This window comes from Arachis duranensis, chromosome 9, assembly GCF_000817695.3.
Source record: "Arachis duranensis cultivar V14167 chromosome 9, aradu.V14167.gnm2.J7QH, whole genome shotgun sequence".
Taxonomy (NCBI): Eukaryota; Viridiplantae; Streptophyta; class Magnoliopsida; order Fabales; family Fabaceae; genus Arachis; species Arachis duranensis.
Window position 1 is genome coordinate 2,725,442 of NC_029780.3, and position 18,604 is coordinate 2,744,045.

The following is an 18,604-nucleotide window of genomic DNA, read 5'->3' on the forward strand; positions in this document are numbered from 1 at the left end:
TTCCAGAACTTGGAGGGCCTAAAAGCAATGTCATCCCGAAAATGAAAACAAAATGTAGTGGTGAATAGGAAGATGAATAAAGTTTGAGCTTCAGGATTTCAACTAATCCTATCTTCTTACCTACAAGGTCTTACAATTCCACTAGTATCTTTAAGAATGGTCACTTGCTTCTTTTGGCTTGAAAGGATATGAAGATAATTTAAATAACTTTGGAAGATTAAAAATTTCAGAATAAGTACAAATCTTACACAAACTAAAACCAACAACAATCTTGATTGAAGCATCAAAGGAAAGAGAGATTTAGAAATCACACGTGGTTTACCTCAACTATATTAACAATGAAGTTAAAAAACGTGGGTAAGGCTCTGCTGCCAACATGAGCTTCTGCCTCAACATTTAGATGCTCAAACCTGGCTTCAATTGTTGGAATATGGATTCCAACTCCAGAAAATATTCAAAGGAAAGTTTTGCAATTTAAAACTGTTGAAGAAAATAAAAGAGAAGACAAGCTTTAACAATGGATATATACCTATCAATTCTTTCCCTCAGCTTCAACAGAAACTTCTCATTATCCTCTTCAGCAGTACCTACCAACCTTTGCAACACTTTCTTTCTTTCAAGAGTTCCAATATCAGTGACATCAATCTCACTCACCTCACCATTGGATGCAGTTAACAAGCCTCTCTTTAAATTCTTACCAATTTTCTTTTTTTCTTTTAAATATTCAACTATGTGATATATTCATAAAGAATATATCACTTTAATATTCATGAATAATAAATAACTTATGTCATCAGGTTAATTTCTTAGAAGTTCATATTATTCTTTCACAAGACTAGTTGGTTAAGTTTGTTAGTCGATGAACGTTTCTAAATAATTATTCCCGAGGAGTGCTAGAGGACTAATATAAAAAAGTGAGAGTTGGCAAAAAACATGACAAATGCGACTGTTGGTCATAAAATAGGGTCTAGAACTACAAGCGGTATCTAGATAATTAAGAATATAAAAGCTCTTTTTCTTTGTGACATGGCTTATCGTTTTGTTTGTTAAAATCTCGTTTCAACTCTTCCATTTGTTTTTTAAGCTCCAATTCTTTAATACTCAGCAAGAACAGATAACTTATATCACGAGGTTGGTACCTCAGAAGTTCATATTATTTCTTTGACCACCAAGAGAGAAAACAAATGTATCAATACATCATTTTGCCCACTTCCTAGTTCCTAGTATGTTGATCATTGAAAGCTGGTAATCATTTATTTATCACAAGAAATAAAAAATGAAAAATAAAAATGTATTAATTTTGATTTTGTTTAGTCATAAAAGAATCATTTATGACCATGAATCCATAATTTGAAGATGCCAATACTATGGCATGCATCATTCATGCACCAATTATCAGCATATTTCATCTGGTTCAACTGGTAAAGCATCCAGTTTTGTATTCAAAGACAACAAAATTAAAAGGAAATGGTACACATTAAATTACATATTACATTCTCTCCCCTTAATTTTACCCTAAAATAATAGGTTTGAATCTAAGATCAGATCTTCATCACAAGCATAAATTTACTGTAAGTGCAAAGGAACACTAGTAAATGATGGTGATTCCTACAAATCCAGCCTGGGCATGTGAATATGAAATTGGCAATAATCAAAACAGAAAGTATAATTTTGTAAAAAACTAGATAAATAATCACTGAATTAGAAAAGCAATAAGAAAGGATAAATTCTCAAAAGTCAAAACTCATAAAGAAGGCATAGGAGTTGACTAGAATCAAACCATTATTCAGAAGACAGCTTGTCCGTTAGGGTTTGATTAACTGAATTTGGGATGAGCTACTTGGAAGGTCAGGATCTGGTGGTGAAACTAAGCTTTCGTGATAAATAAAGACGTACAATCCTATTGAAGGAGTAGGTTTCAATACAGGAAATTCAAAGCTACCATTGTCCAAACTAAACAGAACTATCTTTGAAGTTAATGCAACCGCCACAAGAATATTGTTTCCCCAGATATACAATGGACGAAAATGATAATTGGATAGACACGGATGGCAGGGGATGACGGCCAATTTAGTCCAAGATTTAGGCACTCCATACTCCTTCATAACCCACAGGAACCAATGAGTTTTCTCATGATTAAAACAATATGCAAGGCAGTTCCTCAGCACACATAACTGTGGGAAGATGAAGGTTTTATCATCCGGATCATTGAGCGGCAGAGAAAACTCACTAAAAGTCTCCTTCACCAAGTCAAGGGAAAAAACCAAGCAACCCAGGATGGCATGGCTACGAATCCAATTAAGAGTGGCGGTGCCAGGAACAAATACCCCTTTACCATCACCCTTTATGCTGCTAAATGGGATACCTTGAATGGCTCTCTTGGAAGGGTTGCGACAAAATGTATAAATTCTAGTTGTATATTTCCCCGTGTGCTTTACAATCACAACAAACTTGTACTTGTCATTCACATGATCATAGCCGAAGCCGCGAACCGATAAGAAATTTCCACATTCCACTGATAGGGTTGTCAATAATCCAGTACAGGGATTCCACAACCTGACACAGGTGTTGAAGCCAACATCAAACAGCAAGCACAGCAATCCATTGCAAGAGCCAATAACCATGTAGTTACGTCTCTCCTCGAAGAGAACGACTTCCGTAGGTTTGGAAGAGTTCTCGATCAAGGAGCGTAAGGAGAAATCTCCGAATCCGTAGTGGCAACTATGATGATAAGCAACTCGTGGCCCACTCAAACTTGGATCCGCGGCGGTTGAATGTTGAAGATGGTCTTTGGCGAATTGGGAGCTGGAAATTAGGGATTTCCATGAAGTGCACACTCTCCGTAACCGAAGCAGTGACCTTGCTGGAAGCCTCAGCAAAATTTCTCTGATGAGTTCATCCGGAAGAAACGGCAGCGGCTGCGATTGCGTTACCGTCGAAGACAGCAGCCGTTTCGGGGCATTTATGGTGACTCTTAAAGGCTTCCTCTTCCTCTTCCTCTTTAAAATTTCTAATATAAAATTTGATGACAGGAAGAATTTGAATTGGAGGCAAAGGTTGTAAGAAGAAAGGATGGGTTAACTTCTGTGATTGTGTAGGTAAGAAAAAAGAATAATAACAACAATATTATTAAAGAGTTTATTCATTGGGAGAGCCGTGGATGGCTCCATAAAAGCTAAGGCAGTTCAAAAAGCCAAACTAGTAAACTTTGATCTGAGTTTTTAGTTTGATTTCTGAAAAGAACTCTAATTAGGGTAGCAGTTCTGATCATATTTGAAGTGATAGTCCTCATATTTAAATGCATACAAAAAAAAAATGAAATCTATTGACTTTATTTTATGCTCGTATATCATTAGAACTTATAAAGTTTCTGAGTATTTGAAGAATTCACAGCTGACTTAACTTGTTTTCAATTTTGTATATATTCATATATTTGAAAAGTAGCAGCTTGCAAAGGAAAAGTGGCAAAGGATTTTTCTCCATATAATGTTCTTACTGCAAAGAAGCTGCATCATCATAGCATGATTATCAGGCCTTTAAAAAAAAAGAATATCAAGAAACAAACTACTTTAATTGCCAACTTTTTCACAGTACAAAAGAGTCATAACATGCAACTCTAAAGAACTAATTCTCACTTAGAACATTAAGCTTGAGCAGTAACAGAAGTAAAATTGCTGCTACTATTGAGTATCCAAGTAAATTGAAATGTCAGTTTTCGAAATTGTGAACTTGGTAGGTTTTTTCAAGAAAGGATTTGGTGACTCAAATAGTTTTTATTTCAATAACAATACTATATCAGAAACCACATAACAAATTATGACTGGATGCATTTCAAAAATGAGATCATAGTATCATATGCTGGTTGTGTATTAGCCTTTCCCATCAAACTTAAAATTAAGAAAATCAACGTAACGTTTTCCAGGTTACAACATAAAAATATTGGTTTTGTGAAGTATTTAAATTAGCACACATCTAATTATATACTTACAAAAACTAATTTTCCATTGAATTTTTTTAAAATTTATTTTGAGACACAGCTCTAGGTTTCAATGCATAATCCTTGAAGCACGTCTATAAAACTTAACATAATCTACCTCAAGTCCCCAACCTCACATCCACTTTTTGAAAATGATTTATCAAATCAAAGACTTTAAAAAGTGCTCACAACTTTCTCAACAAAACATGAACATAAAAAACCATTTTTGCTCTGAATTTTTCTACAAATGGTGAATTTATCAGATTTACTTAACTTTCATGTGAGATCCTTCTAAGTTCCAAAGCATTAGTTTAGATACAAAATTATTTGATGCCATTGGAGGGGGATTATATTGATTAAAGTATACAAAGTGATGTACCAAAGCACTAAACAAATCATCAGCAAGTTAAAAGGAAAGATGAATATTCCTAACATATGATCAAGATGAAAAGGTAGCCATTACCCTTTGTGAAGAATTTCTCTGCATGGCTCCTGATTCGTCCAGCAGTCTTGGTTCCTATTATCCTATATGCTCTGTACAACCGAATCAAAATACCAAAAAGAAAAAGGAGAGGGGAAGACAGGAAGAAAAAGAGATTCCAATCAACATTAAAAAAGAAAAAGGTCAGCAGCTGACATCAAATTTCTCAATTCTGAGTTTGGATATACTTCGATTTTAATTGGCAATCTAAACTGAACATATGCATCAGATGAAATGTCAAAAGAATAAAAGCATGACTTGCATTAAATTATGGGATAATTGGTTGCATGACTTGCATCTAAGATCAGAATTTCATCCCAAGCATAAATTATAAAATAAGTGCAAAGGGATACTTGTACATTATATTCCTACAAATCTAGCCTGCGCATATGAATTTGAAATAACAGAAAGCATAGTCACAAGAATTAGTTGACAAGAATCAAAGCATTTAGGAGACAGATTGTACACTAGGGTTTGATAAACCAGATTTGGAATGAGCTACTTCGAAGGCAACGATATGATGGTGAAACTAAGCTTTCATGATAAATAAACTAACATCTTGATGATGAATAAACTATTTAAGGAGTGGATGCAAACAATTAGCAACAATACATTTTATCATAGACATTCAAGTTTCACATAATGTAATCTATTTCGATCTATGCTCACAAAACATGTCAGAAATTTTATTTCTTTGTTCTCTTAAAGTCCAAAACCACACCCTACACACGTTATTAGTGCCATAAGCCTCACTCCTTCACAAATCCATGATCAAATTACATAGAAAAAGGACAATTATTTATAATAGTTGTCTAACATCATGTTAACATACTCCAACCAATAAATCAGAGTATATCAACACGAAACATGTCTCCTTCAATGGACACTAATTTGCTTAACATCCTTTTTTTGCTGCTGAGTCCTAGGAATAGAGCCTTAAAAAAAAAAAAAAAACCACACAGAACATTTCAATTCAGCAATACACACGCATATTATTATATCACTTCACAATCCCTCACCGCCAATACTACTCTGCTGATCTTTCCTCCCTCGTGTCACTTCTTCAATAATAATTTTATACACTTTTATTTCAATTAATTTCATACTTTTCTTTTATTCCAATTCTATTATGCCCTGTCTATTGAGCTCTCTTATGTTGGCTTTATTCCAAAATTCCATTGAAGTATTCTAAGTTTTAAAAAAGATGAAAATCACCTTTAATTCAAGTATTACCAATTATTAAAATATTAAAGTGACTCTTTAACTTAATAATTACCTATATTTTTAAATTTTATCATGTTTATAGTGATGGTTATTAATAAATTCGAAAAATTTAGAGTTAGGGTAAGATAGAATTTAAAATTTGTAGGCATATAGATTCTATTATGTCAATTGATGTTAAGATTAATTTATTAGAATTATTATTGTTATGTTTGTAATATTAGATTCTCAAAAGAACCACTCTCCTTGCTTGTTAAAACCTGTGGAATAGAAATTTCTCTCTTAAATTTTAGTCTGTGATGTATCTATAGTTAAATTTTAGTACTGTATCATTTTTACAATTACAGAGAATAATTTTAAAATCAATTATTTAGCTATTTACTAACTTAATTGTTAATATAATGTTTATGTTAAATATTTTCCAAAAAAAAATTCCACCTGAGATATAATATTTTTGCTGAAATTAATTAAGTTTATTATTTGAGAAATTAAATTGCAATTTAAATATTATCTTGTATTTACACTTTGATTGTAAACTTAGTATTGAATTTGGATAAAGTTATCATATGGATTATTAGTGGATTGATGATGCACTTATTGATTTGTTTGACAACTATTAACATGATTATAATTGTATGTTAAAATATTTTGGAAGGTTCTATGACAGAAACTGTAGCTAACGACAGTAAATACCAGATTTGGTGCACCATATCAGTATATAATTGTACTTTCATGTCCATATGAATGAAAAATGATACCTGTCTGTTTCATGTCCACAAAATTAGTGGAGTATGTCTGTTTCAGAATTCACATAAAGGAAAACAACCTAAGTGTGATTTCTGTATATTATTTTGACTTTTCTGAATTAGATAACTTTCAGTTTATATTTATATAAAATAAGAAAGTTTGAATGTTTGATGTCTATAATTAATTATCCTTGTGTTTAAGATGTTTTTGTCACTATTATTAAAGTGGATTTATTTTGCCTAAAAGTTAATTATTTATACAATTGTCTCTCGTAGGGTTATGGATGCTCTTGAGTCGTAAAACTCACTCTGTTGTTCTTTCAATTTTTATCAGTTCCCCTTTACTGTTCAAGGGCTTGATGTTTTATGTAAATAGTTTTAAAGCTCTCTAGACTTGTTAAACTACTCCATGTGATACAGGCAGCATCCTATTTTAGTGACTTGAGTATGTTGCTTTGTAAATATTCTAATAGATAAAATTAATAGACCATGTTTTGCTGTAAATAATGAAGTTGAATTTTTTGTAAATATGCTGAATATGTTTTAAATATGATGCTGAAAATGTGTTGCCTTTTAGTATAATTGAAAATTCTATTTGTTTTTGTTTTCTGTAATATAAAATTCTGAGACTTGCTTGAAAAGATTTTTTTAAGTGTCAGTTAGATTGAGTAGTAACACATATGTTTCTTAGTTACATGTAGGTGCTATAAATTTTTTTTATTGGAAATGATAGAGGACTAATATTGGTCCCTCAGCAAAAGAAAAAAAAAAGTGAGAGTTGGCTAAAAAACATGACAATGCGAGTGTTGGTCATTAAATAGGGTCTACAATCTACAAGAGATATCTAGATAATTAAGAATACAAAATTTTTTTCTGTCACATGGTTTATCGATTTGTTTGTTAAAATCTCGTTTAAACTTTTCCATTTCTTTTAAGCTCCTATTCTTTAATACTCATCAATAACAGATCTTTTAGGTCATCAAGTTAGTACCTCAGAAGTTCAGATCAAGAGAGAAAGAAAAGTATATCAATACATCATTTTTGCCACTATCTAGTACCTACTATGTTGATCACTGAAAGCTGGTAATCATTTATTTATCACAATAATGAAAAATAAAATAAAAAAGAGGAAGGTTGGAGGAGGGTGACTACAGAAATGGATTTAATTTTAATTTTGTTTAGTCATAAAAGAATCGTTTACGATCATGAATCCATCATTTAAAGATCCCAATACTATGGTATAGATCAACCATGCATCAATTATCAGCATACTCATCTGGTTCAACCGGTAAAGCATCCAGTTTTAGATTCAAAAACAACAACAATTAAAAGAAAATAATAGGCATTAAATTATATATTCCATTCTCTCCCCATAATTTTATCCTAAAATAATAGGTTGCATCTAAGATGAGAGCTTCATCTCAAGCATAATGATGGTAATTCCTACAAATTCAGCTTGGGCATGTGAATATGAAATGGGCAATAATCATAACAGAAAGTATAGTTTTGTAAAAAATTAGATAAATAAATCACTAAATTAGAAAAGCAAGAACAGATGAACTCTCAAAACACAAAAAAGGAGTTGACCAGAGTCAAACCATTTAGAAGCCAGCTTGTATACTAGGGTTTGATCAACCTGATTTGGGATGAGCTACTTCGAAGGCCAAGATATGGTGGTGAAACTAAGCTTTCGTGATAAATATGGACTTGCAATCCAAAATAGTAAGACGGAGAAGTAGGTTCCAATACAGGAAATTTAAAGCTGCCATTATCCATGTTATAAAGAACTATTCTTGAATATGATGCAGCTGCCATAATAACATTTTCCCAGATATACAATGGCAGTAAATGATCATCAGATATACCTGAAGATAGACTCGAGTGATAGGGGATGATGGCCAATTTAGTCCAAGATTGAGGCACTCCATACTCCTTCATCACCCACACAGACCACTGAATTTTCTCATGATTAAAACAACATGCAAGGCAGTTCCTCAGCAAACATAACCGTGGGAAGATGGTTTTATTATACTGAGTATTGTTGAGGGGCAGGGAAAACTGAGTACAAGTCTCGTTCACCAAGTCAAGGGAAAGAACCAGCAAGAAATCCAGAGTCCGTGTGTCATGCCTAAGAATCCAGTTAAGAGTGGCAGTGCCAGGCACAAATACCCCTTTTAACACTGTAATAGTACCATATATTCTACGAAATGAAACATCTTGAATCGTTCTCATGGAAGGATTCCTGCAAAATGTATAAATTCTGGTCTCAATTATATGAGATTTCTGATATAAAGTCGTAACAAGTTTGTATTTGTCATTCACATGATCATAGCCGAAGCCGGAAGCCCATATGGTATAACCCCGAATTTCCAGCAAATCGGATGTCAATCCGGTACAGGGATTCCACAGCATGACACGGTAGTCTTTGCCAACTTTCTCAAGCAAGCACATCAATCCATTGCAAGAGCCAATAATTTGGTGGCGACCGCTTTTCTGGAAGAAAGCATCTTCAGTAGGTTTGGAAGGGTTCTCGAACAAGCATCGTACGGAGAAATTTCCAAATCTGTACTGGAAATTATGATGATAAACAACAAATCGGAGCCCACCCAAACTTGGATCCGCGGTGATTGAACGTTGAATATGGTAGTTGGCGAATTGGGAACTGGAAATTAGGGTTCTCCATGAACGGCACACACTCCGTACACTAAGAAGCAGCCTTGCCGGAAGTCTCAGAAAGATTTCTGTGAGGAGTTCATCCGGAAGGACTGGCAGCGACTGCGATGGCGTTACCGTCGAAGGCAGCAGCCGTTTCGGGGCGTTTCTGGTGATTCTTAGAGGATTCATCTTCCTCTCGTGATAATCATGAGGCTGCTCCATAACAAGTTGAAGGGATAGTGGTACTGCTCGGTTTCGGCGGCGGCCAAATCCCCCTATTTTTTTTAACATAAAGTGAATTAATCAAATGAAACAACAATCTATCTATTTGAGAAAAAAATTATTTCTACACTAAAATTACATAATATAATTTTAAAAATTATAATAATTTTTAATATGTGTTATATACAGATAATTAATTTTGGTCATTAATGATCTTGGTATATACCTAACCTAAAATGATCAATTTGAGAATTATGTTTTAAAATTATATTTTGTTCTCTATATGGGTTTGGAACTCCAAATTATCCACTTAATTTAAAAAAAATATATATTATATACATACTAAAATTCAGTTATCATTAATTTAACTTTTATATATATAATTAAAATTAAATTTTTTAATGAATAACATAGCTGACATAACATATGCTTCAATGTATTTTTTAGTTAGCTTTATTTTTTTAGTTGATTCAAAATGATTGTTAATATAATCTTCAAATGATCAAAATATTCACTATTAATATTAGGTGGATACTACAATGAAGACTTTATAATTGTTTTCATGTGAAAATATTTTCTTTTAACCTTTGGATGATGGATTGGATGGTTAGATTTTGATATTTATAAAAGTATTATCTTTATTTAAAGTGTGGCTAAATAAATAAATCACACATTTAAACAAAGCATCTTCATAAAAAGATGTTTTTGCCATCTTCATTTGGATAGTTGCCTTAATATTAACCTGTTCGAGTTTAGAATTTCAGGAGGCTAAATCACACAAGGAATACAAGAGACGAACAGCAGATTACAAGTATTTGAACAGGGCTTCATCTCCCTTAAATGATATAAGCATCGAAGTGAGGTGCAACAGTTTATTTAGATCCAGAGTTTTAAGTCCTTGCAATTCCATCCCTGCCGCTATCAAGCCTATTGCCTGTTCAATTCAATAAATAAAGGGTTATGCTCCAGCCACCCAAAAAAGGTATCCAGGGACAACAGAATCTCAAGGATCCAAGTTACAAAGCAAAAGGAAATGCTTGCCTGTGCAGCACTGCTTGATGGTTCTCCCTCACTGGCACTACAATTACATGGCCTATATAGCAGCAATAATTAATCAATTTCCATGACTCAAGGAATGAAGATTAGCAGCAAGAGAGTACATTACATGGCAAGACAACCTTGGTACTGAAGCAACAACCAAAGTTCATATAAAGCAAAGAAAAGAAAAGAAATGAACCTGCTTTTTTCTTGTATCAAAAGAACTTGAATTAATAACCTTCAACCTCTACAAAAACTTAGTAACCAAATATCAAAGACTCAAAACAGTATCAAATCCGTTCCACAAAATCAAAATTAGTATCACAACACCAACAAACAAGAAGAATCTGAATAATGACATCAAAAAATAAAAAATAACCTAGACTAATTAATTTTAACATGTCAATTTCAAGTCATTTACTACTACAAAGAACTATCAAAAGCCTGAAATAAACTCACTATGAGGCAATAACTTAGCACATACTAATAACATCAACAAGTTTATACTTTAAACTGTATCAGCAGAGTAATGAGATAGTTTTTCTAATGAACAATAATCAACATATTTCCCTTATGATACAAGTATTTGTTTACGACCTTATTTTTCTGAACAACAAGAAAAATGTTCCTGCCCAAAAAAAGAGCCTTGGCGGCCATAGAATAAAATGCTAAAAACAAGTAATTTATTTTTATTTTTCAAAGAAAGTAAACTAAATCATTCAAACAATTACTTCATTTGCCGTAAAAAAAACCAACTTGAACAAAAATAAATAGAGTCAGAATAAGAAAAATCAAATGCACAAAATGGATGAAAGATAGTAGTAAAAGTAAAGAAAGTGGACTCAGAAAGTGTTAGAATCACCAATTGACCATTATATGTGCTCTTTCTGGGTTGAAGTCCAAGTAGTAGCATTTAGTGTTATGTCAAACTTATTAAATGGCTTTCAAGTTGTAGCTTCTTAAAAGGTTCAGAGATTTCACTCATATTCCCTTACAATTTTGCTAACTTTCCTAATTTTCCCTTACAATTTTCATCAACAAGTAGCACAAATCTTAAAATGCTAATAATTATTACCTGTTCCAAAGTTGGTCTCGACTCAATCTGGCTCCCGTTGCTAAAATATAGACAAACAAGGATAACCACTCTAGCCTAAATTTTTGTAATCTGCCAAATTCAGTTTATCAAACAAATCAGATACCTCAACATATTTTCATAGAAATGAAATCTTAATAATATATTCTCCAAATCTTTCACAACCATCATTGCTTTTTTAATTAGCTTTTGATATATATATATATATATATATATATATTACGACTAGACAATAACAACTACTATCAAAGTAATTAAACTACTACTATCCCATGTTGAAGGTTCCTCAATAATAATGTAAAGGCAATAAAAAAAATTAACACTAGCTCTATATCCCTCTTCTAATGCTAAATATCTAGTTCTAATTATTATTGCCGACACATTGAGACAAAGAACGAAGGGAGCCTGGGAATATAAACCTAGCTAGAAAAAGAAGAACTTATTGCTTACTTTGTTAGTTAAATTATTTTGATTTGCAATCAGGCATACAATGGATTATCAGTGAGGTAAATTATTAATCCAACATCATAACCAAAGTCATTATCATCAGTGAGGTTTTCAACATATCATATCTTGAATGATCACAAAATAAAGAAGTGTGTGCATAGCTAATAGCCATCGGAGTTGCCTAGGATCTGATCTTTATAAGAACGCTTAGCTTGTTCAAAAATAATCATGGACAAATCAGAATACAATATAATGATGACTTAAATATGGCTATGGCAATACCAACGAAATATTTGGCATGGTCCCTAGAAATATGCTTCAACATGAAATCTAAGGTAATAATAAAAATGACCATGGTCTAAGTTCCCCCAAAAACATTAACAAAAATGTTATATATATATATATATATAGTGGTTGATTTTTTATATCCATACAGCATTTTGAAAATATTTGGCATGGCCATTAAGGTAAAATTCGACTAACCAAATCTTGAACCAACCCCTTGACACCTTGCTGAGAAAGCCAAGGTTTCCCTCACACTCATTTCTCCAATATGAACATCATTCTGGCTGATGTATATTGCAGTTCTTTGAGGTACAAACTCATTCATTTCATGGCCATTATAGGTAACTCTGCCACTAACCTGCAACATATTTTTCAGCAAAAAATGGATATAAGGTGAGCAATAATCATGGTTTGGTTAGATTATCTGATTGATGCATACATGAAGAAAAACATGAAAGAAGCACTTTAACCTTAAGATCCAGACCAAGCTTTCCTGCCAGAGCCAAAAGAAGTGTGGTTTTTCCAGAACTTGGAGGGCCTAAAAGCAATGTCATCCTGAAAATGAAACAAAATGTAGTGGTGAATAGGAAGATGAATAAAGTTTGAGCTTCAGGATTCCAACTAATCCTATCTTCTTACCTACAAGGTCTTACAATTCCACTAGTATATTTAAGAATGGTCACTTGCTTCTTTTGGCTTGAAAGGATATGAAGATAATTCAAATAACTCTGGAAGATTAAAAATTTCAGAATAAGTACAAATCTTGCACAAACTAAAACCAACAACAATCTTGATTGAAGCATCAAAGGAAAGAGAGATTTAGAAATCACACGTGGTTTACCTCAACTATATTAACAATGAAGTTAAAAAGCGTGGGTAAGGCTCTGCTGCCAACATGAGCTTCTGCCTCAACATTTAGATGCTCAAACCTGGCTTCAATTGTTGGAATATGGATTCCAACTGCAGAAAATATTCAAAGGAACGTTTTGCAATTTAAAACTGTTGAAGAAAATGAAAGAGAAGACAAGCTTTAACAATGGATATTATATATACCTATCAGTTCTTTCCCTCAGCTTCAACAGAAACTTCTCATTATCCTTTTCAGCAGTACCTACCAACCTTTGCAACACTTTCTTTCTTTCAACTGTTCCAATATCAGTGACATCAATCTCACTCACCTCACCATTGGATGCAGTTAACAAGCCTCTCTTTAAATTCTTACCATTTTCCCCTTTTCTTTTAAATATTCAACTATGTGATATATTCATAAAAAATATATCGCTTTAATATTCATGAATAATAAATAACTTATGTCATCAGGTTAATTCCTTAGAAGTTCATATTATTCTTTGACAAGACTAGTTGGTTAAGTTTGTTAGTCGATGAAAGTTTGTAAATAATTATTCCCGAGGAGTGCTAGAGGGCTAATATAAAAAAGTGAGAGTTGGCAAAAAACATGACAAATGCGATTGTCGGTCATAAAATAGGGTCTAGAACTACAAGGGGTATCTAGATAATTATGAATATAAAGGCTCTTTTTCTTTGTGACATGGCTTATCGTTTTGTTTGTTAAAATCTCGTTTCAACTCTTCCATTTGTTTTTTAAGCTCCAATTCTTTAATACTCAGCAAGAACAGATAACTTATATCACGAGGTTGGTACCTCAGAAGTTCATATTATTTCTTTGACCACCAAGAGAGAAAACAAATGTATCAATACATCATTTTGCCCACTTCCTAGTTCCTAGTATGTTGATCATTGAAAGCTGGTAATCATTTATTTATCACAAGAAATAAAAAATGAAAAATAAAAATGTATTAATTTTGATTTTGTTTAGTCATAAAAGAATCATTTATGACCATGAATCCATAATTTGAAGATGCCAATACTATGGCATGCATCATTCATGCACCAATTATCAGCATATTTCATCTGGTTCAACTGGTAAAGCATCCAGTTTTGTATTCAAAGACAACAAAATTAAAAGGAAATGGTACACATTAAATTACATATTACATTCTCTCCCCTTAATTTTACCCTAAAATAATAGGTTTGAATCTAAGATCAGATCTTCATCACAAGCATAAATTTACTGTAAGTGCAAAGGAACACTAGTAAATGATGGTGATTCCTACAAATCCAGCCTGGGCATGTGAATATGAAATTGGCAATAATCAAAACAGAAAGTATAATTTTGTAAAAAACTAGATAAATAATCACTGAATTAGAAAAGCAATAAGAAAGGATAAATTCTCAAAAGTCAAAACTCATAAAGAAGGCATAGGAGTTGACTAGAATCAAACCATTATTCAGAAGACAGCTTGTCCGTTAGGGTTTGATTAACTGAATTTGGGATGAGCTACTTGGAAGGTCAGGATCTGGTGGTGAAACTAAGCTTTCGTGATAAATAAAGACGTACAATCCTATTGAAGGAGTAGGTTTCAATACAGGAAATTCAAAGCTACCATTGTCCAAACTAAACAGAACTATCTTTGAAGTTAATGCAACCGCCACAAGAATATTGTTTCCCCAGATATACAATGGACGAAAATGATAATTGGATAGACACGGATGGCAGGGGATGACGGCCAATTTAGTCCAAGATTTAGGCACTCCATACTCCTTCATAACCCACAGGAACCAATGAGTTTTCTCATGATTAAAACAATATGCAAGGCAGTTCCTCAGCACACATAACTGTGGGAAGATGAAGGTTTTATCATCCGGATCATTGAGCGGCAGAGAAAACTCACTAAAAGTCTCCTTCACCAAGTCAAGGGAAAAAACCAAGCAACCCAGGATGGCATGGCTACGAATCCAATTAAGAGTGGCGGTGCCAGGAACAAATACCCCTTTACCATCACCCTTTATGCTGCTAAATGGGATACCTTGAATGGCTCTCTTGGAAGGGTTGCGACAAAATGTATAAATTCTAGTTGTATATTTCCCCGTGTGCTTTACAATCACAACAAACTTGTACTTGTCATTCACATGATCATAGCCGAAGCCGCGAACCGATAAGAAATTTCCACATTCCACTGATAGGGTTGTCAATAATCCAGTACAGGGATTCCACAACCTGACACAGGTGTTGAAGCCAACATCAAACAGCAAGCACAGCAATCCATTGCAAGAGCCAATAACCATGTAGTTACGTCTCTCCTCGAAGAGAACGACTTCCGTAGGTTTGGAAGAGTTCTCGATCAAGGAGCGTAAGGAGAAATCTCCGAATCCGTAGTGGCAACTATGATGATAAGCAACTCGTGGCCCACTCAAACTTGGATCCGCGGCGGTTGAATGTTGAAGATGGTCTTTGGCGAATTGGGAGCTGGAAATTAGGGATTTCCATGAAGTGCACACTCTCCGTAACCGAAGCAGTGACCTTGCTGGAAGCCTCAGCAAAATTTCTCTGATGAGTTCATCCGGAAGAAACGGCAGCGGCTGCGATTGCGTTACCGTCGAAGACAGCAGCCGTTTCGGGGCATTTATGGTGACTCTTAAAGGCTTCCTCTTCCTCTTCCTCTCCCTCTCGTAATAATCATGTGGCTGCTCCATAACAACTTCAAGAGAGGTTAGCGGCGGCCACGACGGCGAAAATATTTAGCTTCGCAAACTTGGAACTTACCCGACTATTTCCATTTCCTATTTCTCTTTCCGTGGGTCACGTGACTACGTGTGCCTTTCTAAAAGAGTTAAATAACCAAACAAAATCCAAAGATTAATCCCACTCTTTTTTTTGCAACATAAAAGACTTGATTGCTTGAGCGAGTTTTTATGAAATTCTTTTTATAAAATAGAGTAATTTTATGTTTGAATAATTTATATAAAAATATTTTTTATTTATTTATAATATTAAAAAAAATTTTAAAGTAAAAAATATTTAAAAAAATGTAAATTTTAGTTTTTTTTAAAATTATATTTTTTAATTCATCTACTGTTTTAAGTTTTATTACTAAAATTTTTTCAAAAATATTAAAACAATACAAATATTTTTTTTTATTAAAAAAATCCTTTACTATAAACTTAATTTCAACCAAATAAACTCAAAATGAATTATCCATCTCGAGTAAGTAAGGGTAGGATAGATATCCGTATTTTTGGATAATGTTGTCATTCTTACTCAAAATTATTCATCATAATTCTCACGATGATCAAAACTCTATCACTCTCATATAATTCATTTGATTATGTCTCTCTTGATTTCAGTATATCGTATTATTCAACAGCAAAACTTCAAATAAGTTTTATCTCTTCATTTTACATGTTTAAATATCTTTGGTTTTTTTATTAATGGATTTGAGTCAAATTGATTCATGCACTCTACATAAATCTAGTGGCTCAAAAATTTTAATATGGGAAGTAAATTGGTGTTTTGGTTAGAAATGGAGGAATATTGTGTTTTACCCAATGGTGGGTGTATGTTCAACACGCAGGGGCGTGGTGGCTGCGACGAGTGTCAGGTGAATTGACGTGGCGCAGGATGAGTGAGACACGGTGGCAAAACGTAGGGGCGTGCTAACTCAAAACGTGGGGGCGTGATGATGACGTGGCGGAGCAGGAGTTGCCTCGATACGGGCGAAATACACGGCATTCGCTCCCATGCCCAAACAAACAACAGGTTAAGAGGACCATCCATCTCCTTCGTATCATATCGTGATGCACGGCATAATGCTCTGTAAAGATGAGCGAGACATGATGAACCCCAACTATAAGTATGGATCCGCTCGAAATCGCGAAACAATGGTAGATACTTCGCATGGGCGTATACGGTCGACTTATCTGTGAATAGGGTCGACCCTAACAGACAGAAAATCTGACATCTCACGTATCTCTTTATGGACTCTTCAGTGTCCAACGGCTCCTCATCTCTGACACTTCGAACCCAACCAAGCTTTATATAGGATTTTGAATTACGACTGAGTACCGGTTGACGATCGAATATTGCCATGCTCTGACTCTGAACGAAATCACTACTACTGTCAGTCCATCCACTCACAGGCTCTCCATCAATTGGTAAGCCAAATATATGTGCGACATCCTCCAATGTCACTGTAACCTCACCCACCGGCAACACAAAAGTGTGAGTCTCCGGCCTCCACCTTTCAACCAGAGCAGCTAACAACGGGTGAGATCCTCTTATCATCCCAATCCTAGATATGTGGTAGAATTCGATGGCACGTAAATAGTTTTCAACCCTCGGGTTCTAACTCTGTGGCGGATCCAGTTTACGCACCAACAAATTTCTATTGGACTGCATCAACAAAATTATATTTGTTATATTACTTATAAATATTCATTTATTAATAAACAAACATTAATAAATGAATTTATAAAATGTATGTGATCACTTCAATTAATAATAATATTTACATATTTATTTATTTCAATAGTTACAAGTGCATTACCATACCTAAAATATTTTTTTTTTCGTGCATCGACATATATTTTTCTAACATTATTAATAACAACCTATATATATTTTTCTAATATTTATTTATTTATTACTTTAACAATTATGTATTAAACTTTTGAATATGTTCAACATTTATTTATAGAATGTATATATTATTTATTTATTTTATTATAGTATTATTTTTATATTTTTATCGTAAAAAAATATATTTTTTTAAAAAATTTTTAGTTTGTCGTATAAAAAATTATTGTATAATAAATAGTTATACACAAAAAAAGTTAATATTTAAAATTAAATTAAATAACAGGGAAATTAAATATTTTAATATTTTTATAACAGCAAATTAATTTAAAATTAACAAAAAAAGTTATATTTAAACAAATTAAATAACATAAAAAACAGAAATAAAAATACACAATAAAATTATAATATGTTCTTTCGGAGCTTATAATTTACCAACTTACATAGATTGGATGATCCAAATAATTTATAAGAGTTAAATCGAGATTTTAACTACTTCCGAAGGTTCAACATTATTTATTTCTAACTCCTTTTTTCCCGGGCTGAGTGTGCCTTTCAAAAAAGAGTTGAATAATTCAAAATTCAAAATTCAAAAATTCAACAATTTAACAATTAATCTCACTATTTTTTGGAGACAGTGAAATTAATGTCTGTATTTAAAAGAAGCAAAACTCTGTCTATTTGAAAATTAGGTTTTGAAATCGGTAGTCTGTTCCCTATTCGAATTTTGAGCTCCAAATTATCCACCCACTTTTTTTTATGAGAAAACTATAAAAATTATACAAGGAACTTAACTTATATTAGAAAAATTAAGGGTTAAGTATGATTTTGGTCCCTAACGTAGGGTTGAAAATTTTTTTCGTCTCTCGCCTTTTTTTTTGCTCCAAAATTTCAGTTTGTTTTAAAATCGTCTTTTTTACCAATTATATTTTTTATTACTGAATTACCCTTTATTAAAAAATTATAAAATAAATAAATAAAAAAGAAAAAAAAGAAAGAAAGGAGG

The 18,604-nt window shown here is 33.0% G+C and overlaps 2 protein-coding genes and 1 long non-coding RNA gene across 9 annotated transcripts in view; all 3 read right to left on the reverse strand.

The window, feature by feature from the left end:
- Positions 1–1,277: 1,277 nt before the first annotated feature.
- Positions 1,278–18,604, reverse strand: part of LOC107463995 (F-box/kelch-repeat protein At3g23880-like) — a 43,001-nt gene continuing 25,674 nt past the window's right edge. Inside the window, exons 1-2 of one of the 5 annotated variants that reach the window (XM_052253878.1) lie at positions 14,468–15,809; positions 1,278–1,621 (exon numbers count right to left, since the gene is read on the reverse strand). In XM_052253878.1, the coding sequence (XP_052109838.1) occupies positions 14,493–15,719 (1,227 nt within the window). In that variant the 5' untranslated portion in view covers positions 15,720–15,809 and the 3' untranslated portion in view covers positions 1,278–1,621; positions 14,468–14,492. Of the gene's footprint in view, positions 1,622–1,669; positions 1,916–13,964; positions 14,309–14,356; positions 15,810–18,604 lie in introns of those variants that run through there. The other 4 variants (XM_021130630.2, XM_052253880.1, XM_052253879.1 and 1 more) reach the window with 4 other exon arrangements.
- Positions 2,976–9,344, reverse strand: LOC107464103 (F-box/kelch-repeat protein At3g23880). Of its 3 annotated transcripts, none has more exons than XR_008002564.1 (3): positions 8,290–9,344; positions 4,440–4,510; positions 2,976–3,084 (listed from the first exon to the last, which is right to left on the reverse strand). XR_008002564.1 is itself a non-coding variant. In XM_021130624.2 (2 exons), the coding sequence occupies exons 1-2, from the start codon at positions 9,299–9,301 to the stop codon at positions 4,497–4,499; spliced, it is 1,026 nt and encodes a 341-aa protein (XP_020986283.1). In that variant the 5' UTR covers positions 9,302–9,344; the 3' UTR covers positions 3,550–4,496. The 3 variants fall into 3 exon arrangements, 1 of the variants encoding a protein (XP_020986283.1); XR_008002563.1 differs by lacking the exon at positions 2,976–3,084 and adding an exon at positions 3,426–3,506; XM_021130624.2 differs by lacking the exon at positions 2,976–3,084 and having other exon boundaries at positions 3,550–4,510.
- Positions 10,339–11,534, reverse strand: LOC127741454 (uncharacterized). The gene is made up of 3 exons (XR_008002565.1): positions 11,415–11,534; positions 10,539–10,595; positions 10,339–10,394 (listed from the first exon to the last, which is right to left on the reverse strand). It is a non-coding gene; the product is annotated as an uncharacterized LOC127741454 (long non-coding RNA).

Coding starts and splice junctions, on each gene's coding strand:
- LOC107464103 (XM_021130624.2), bottom strand. CDS start 9,301: ATGGAGCAGCCTCATGATTATCACGAGAGGAAGATGAATCCTCTAAGA.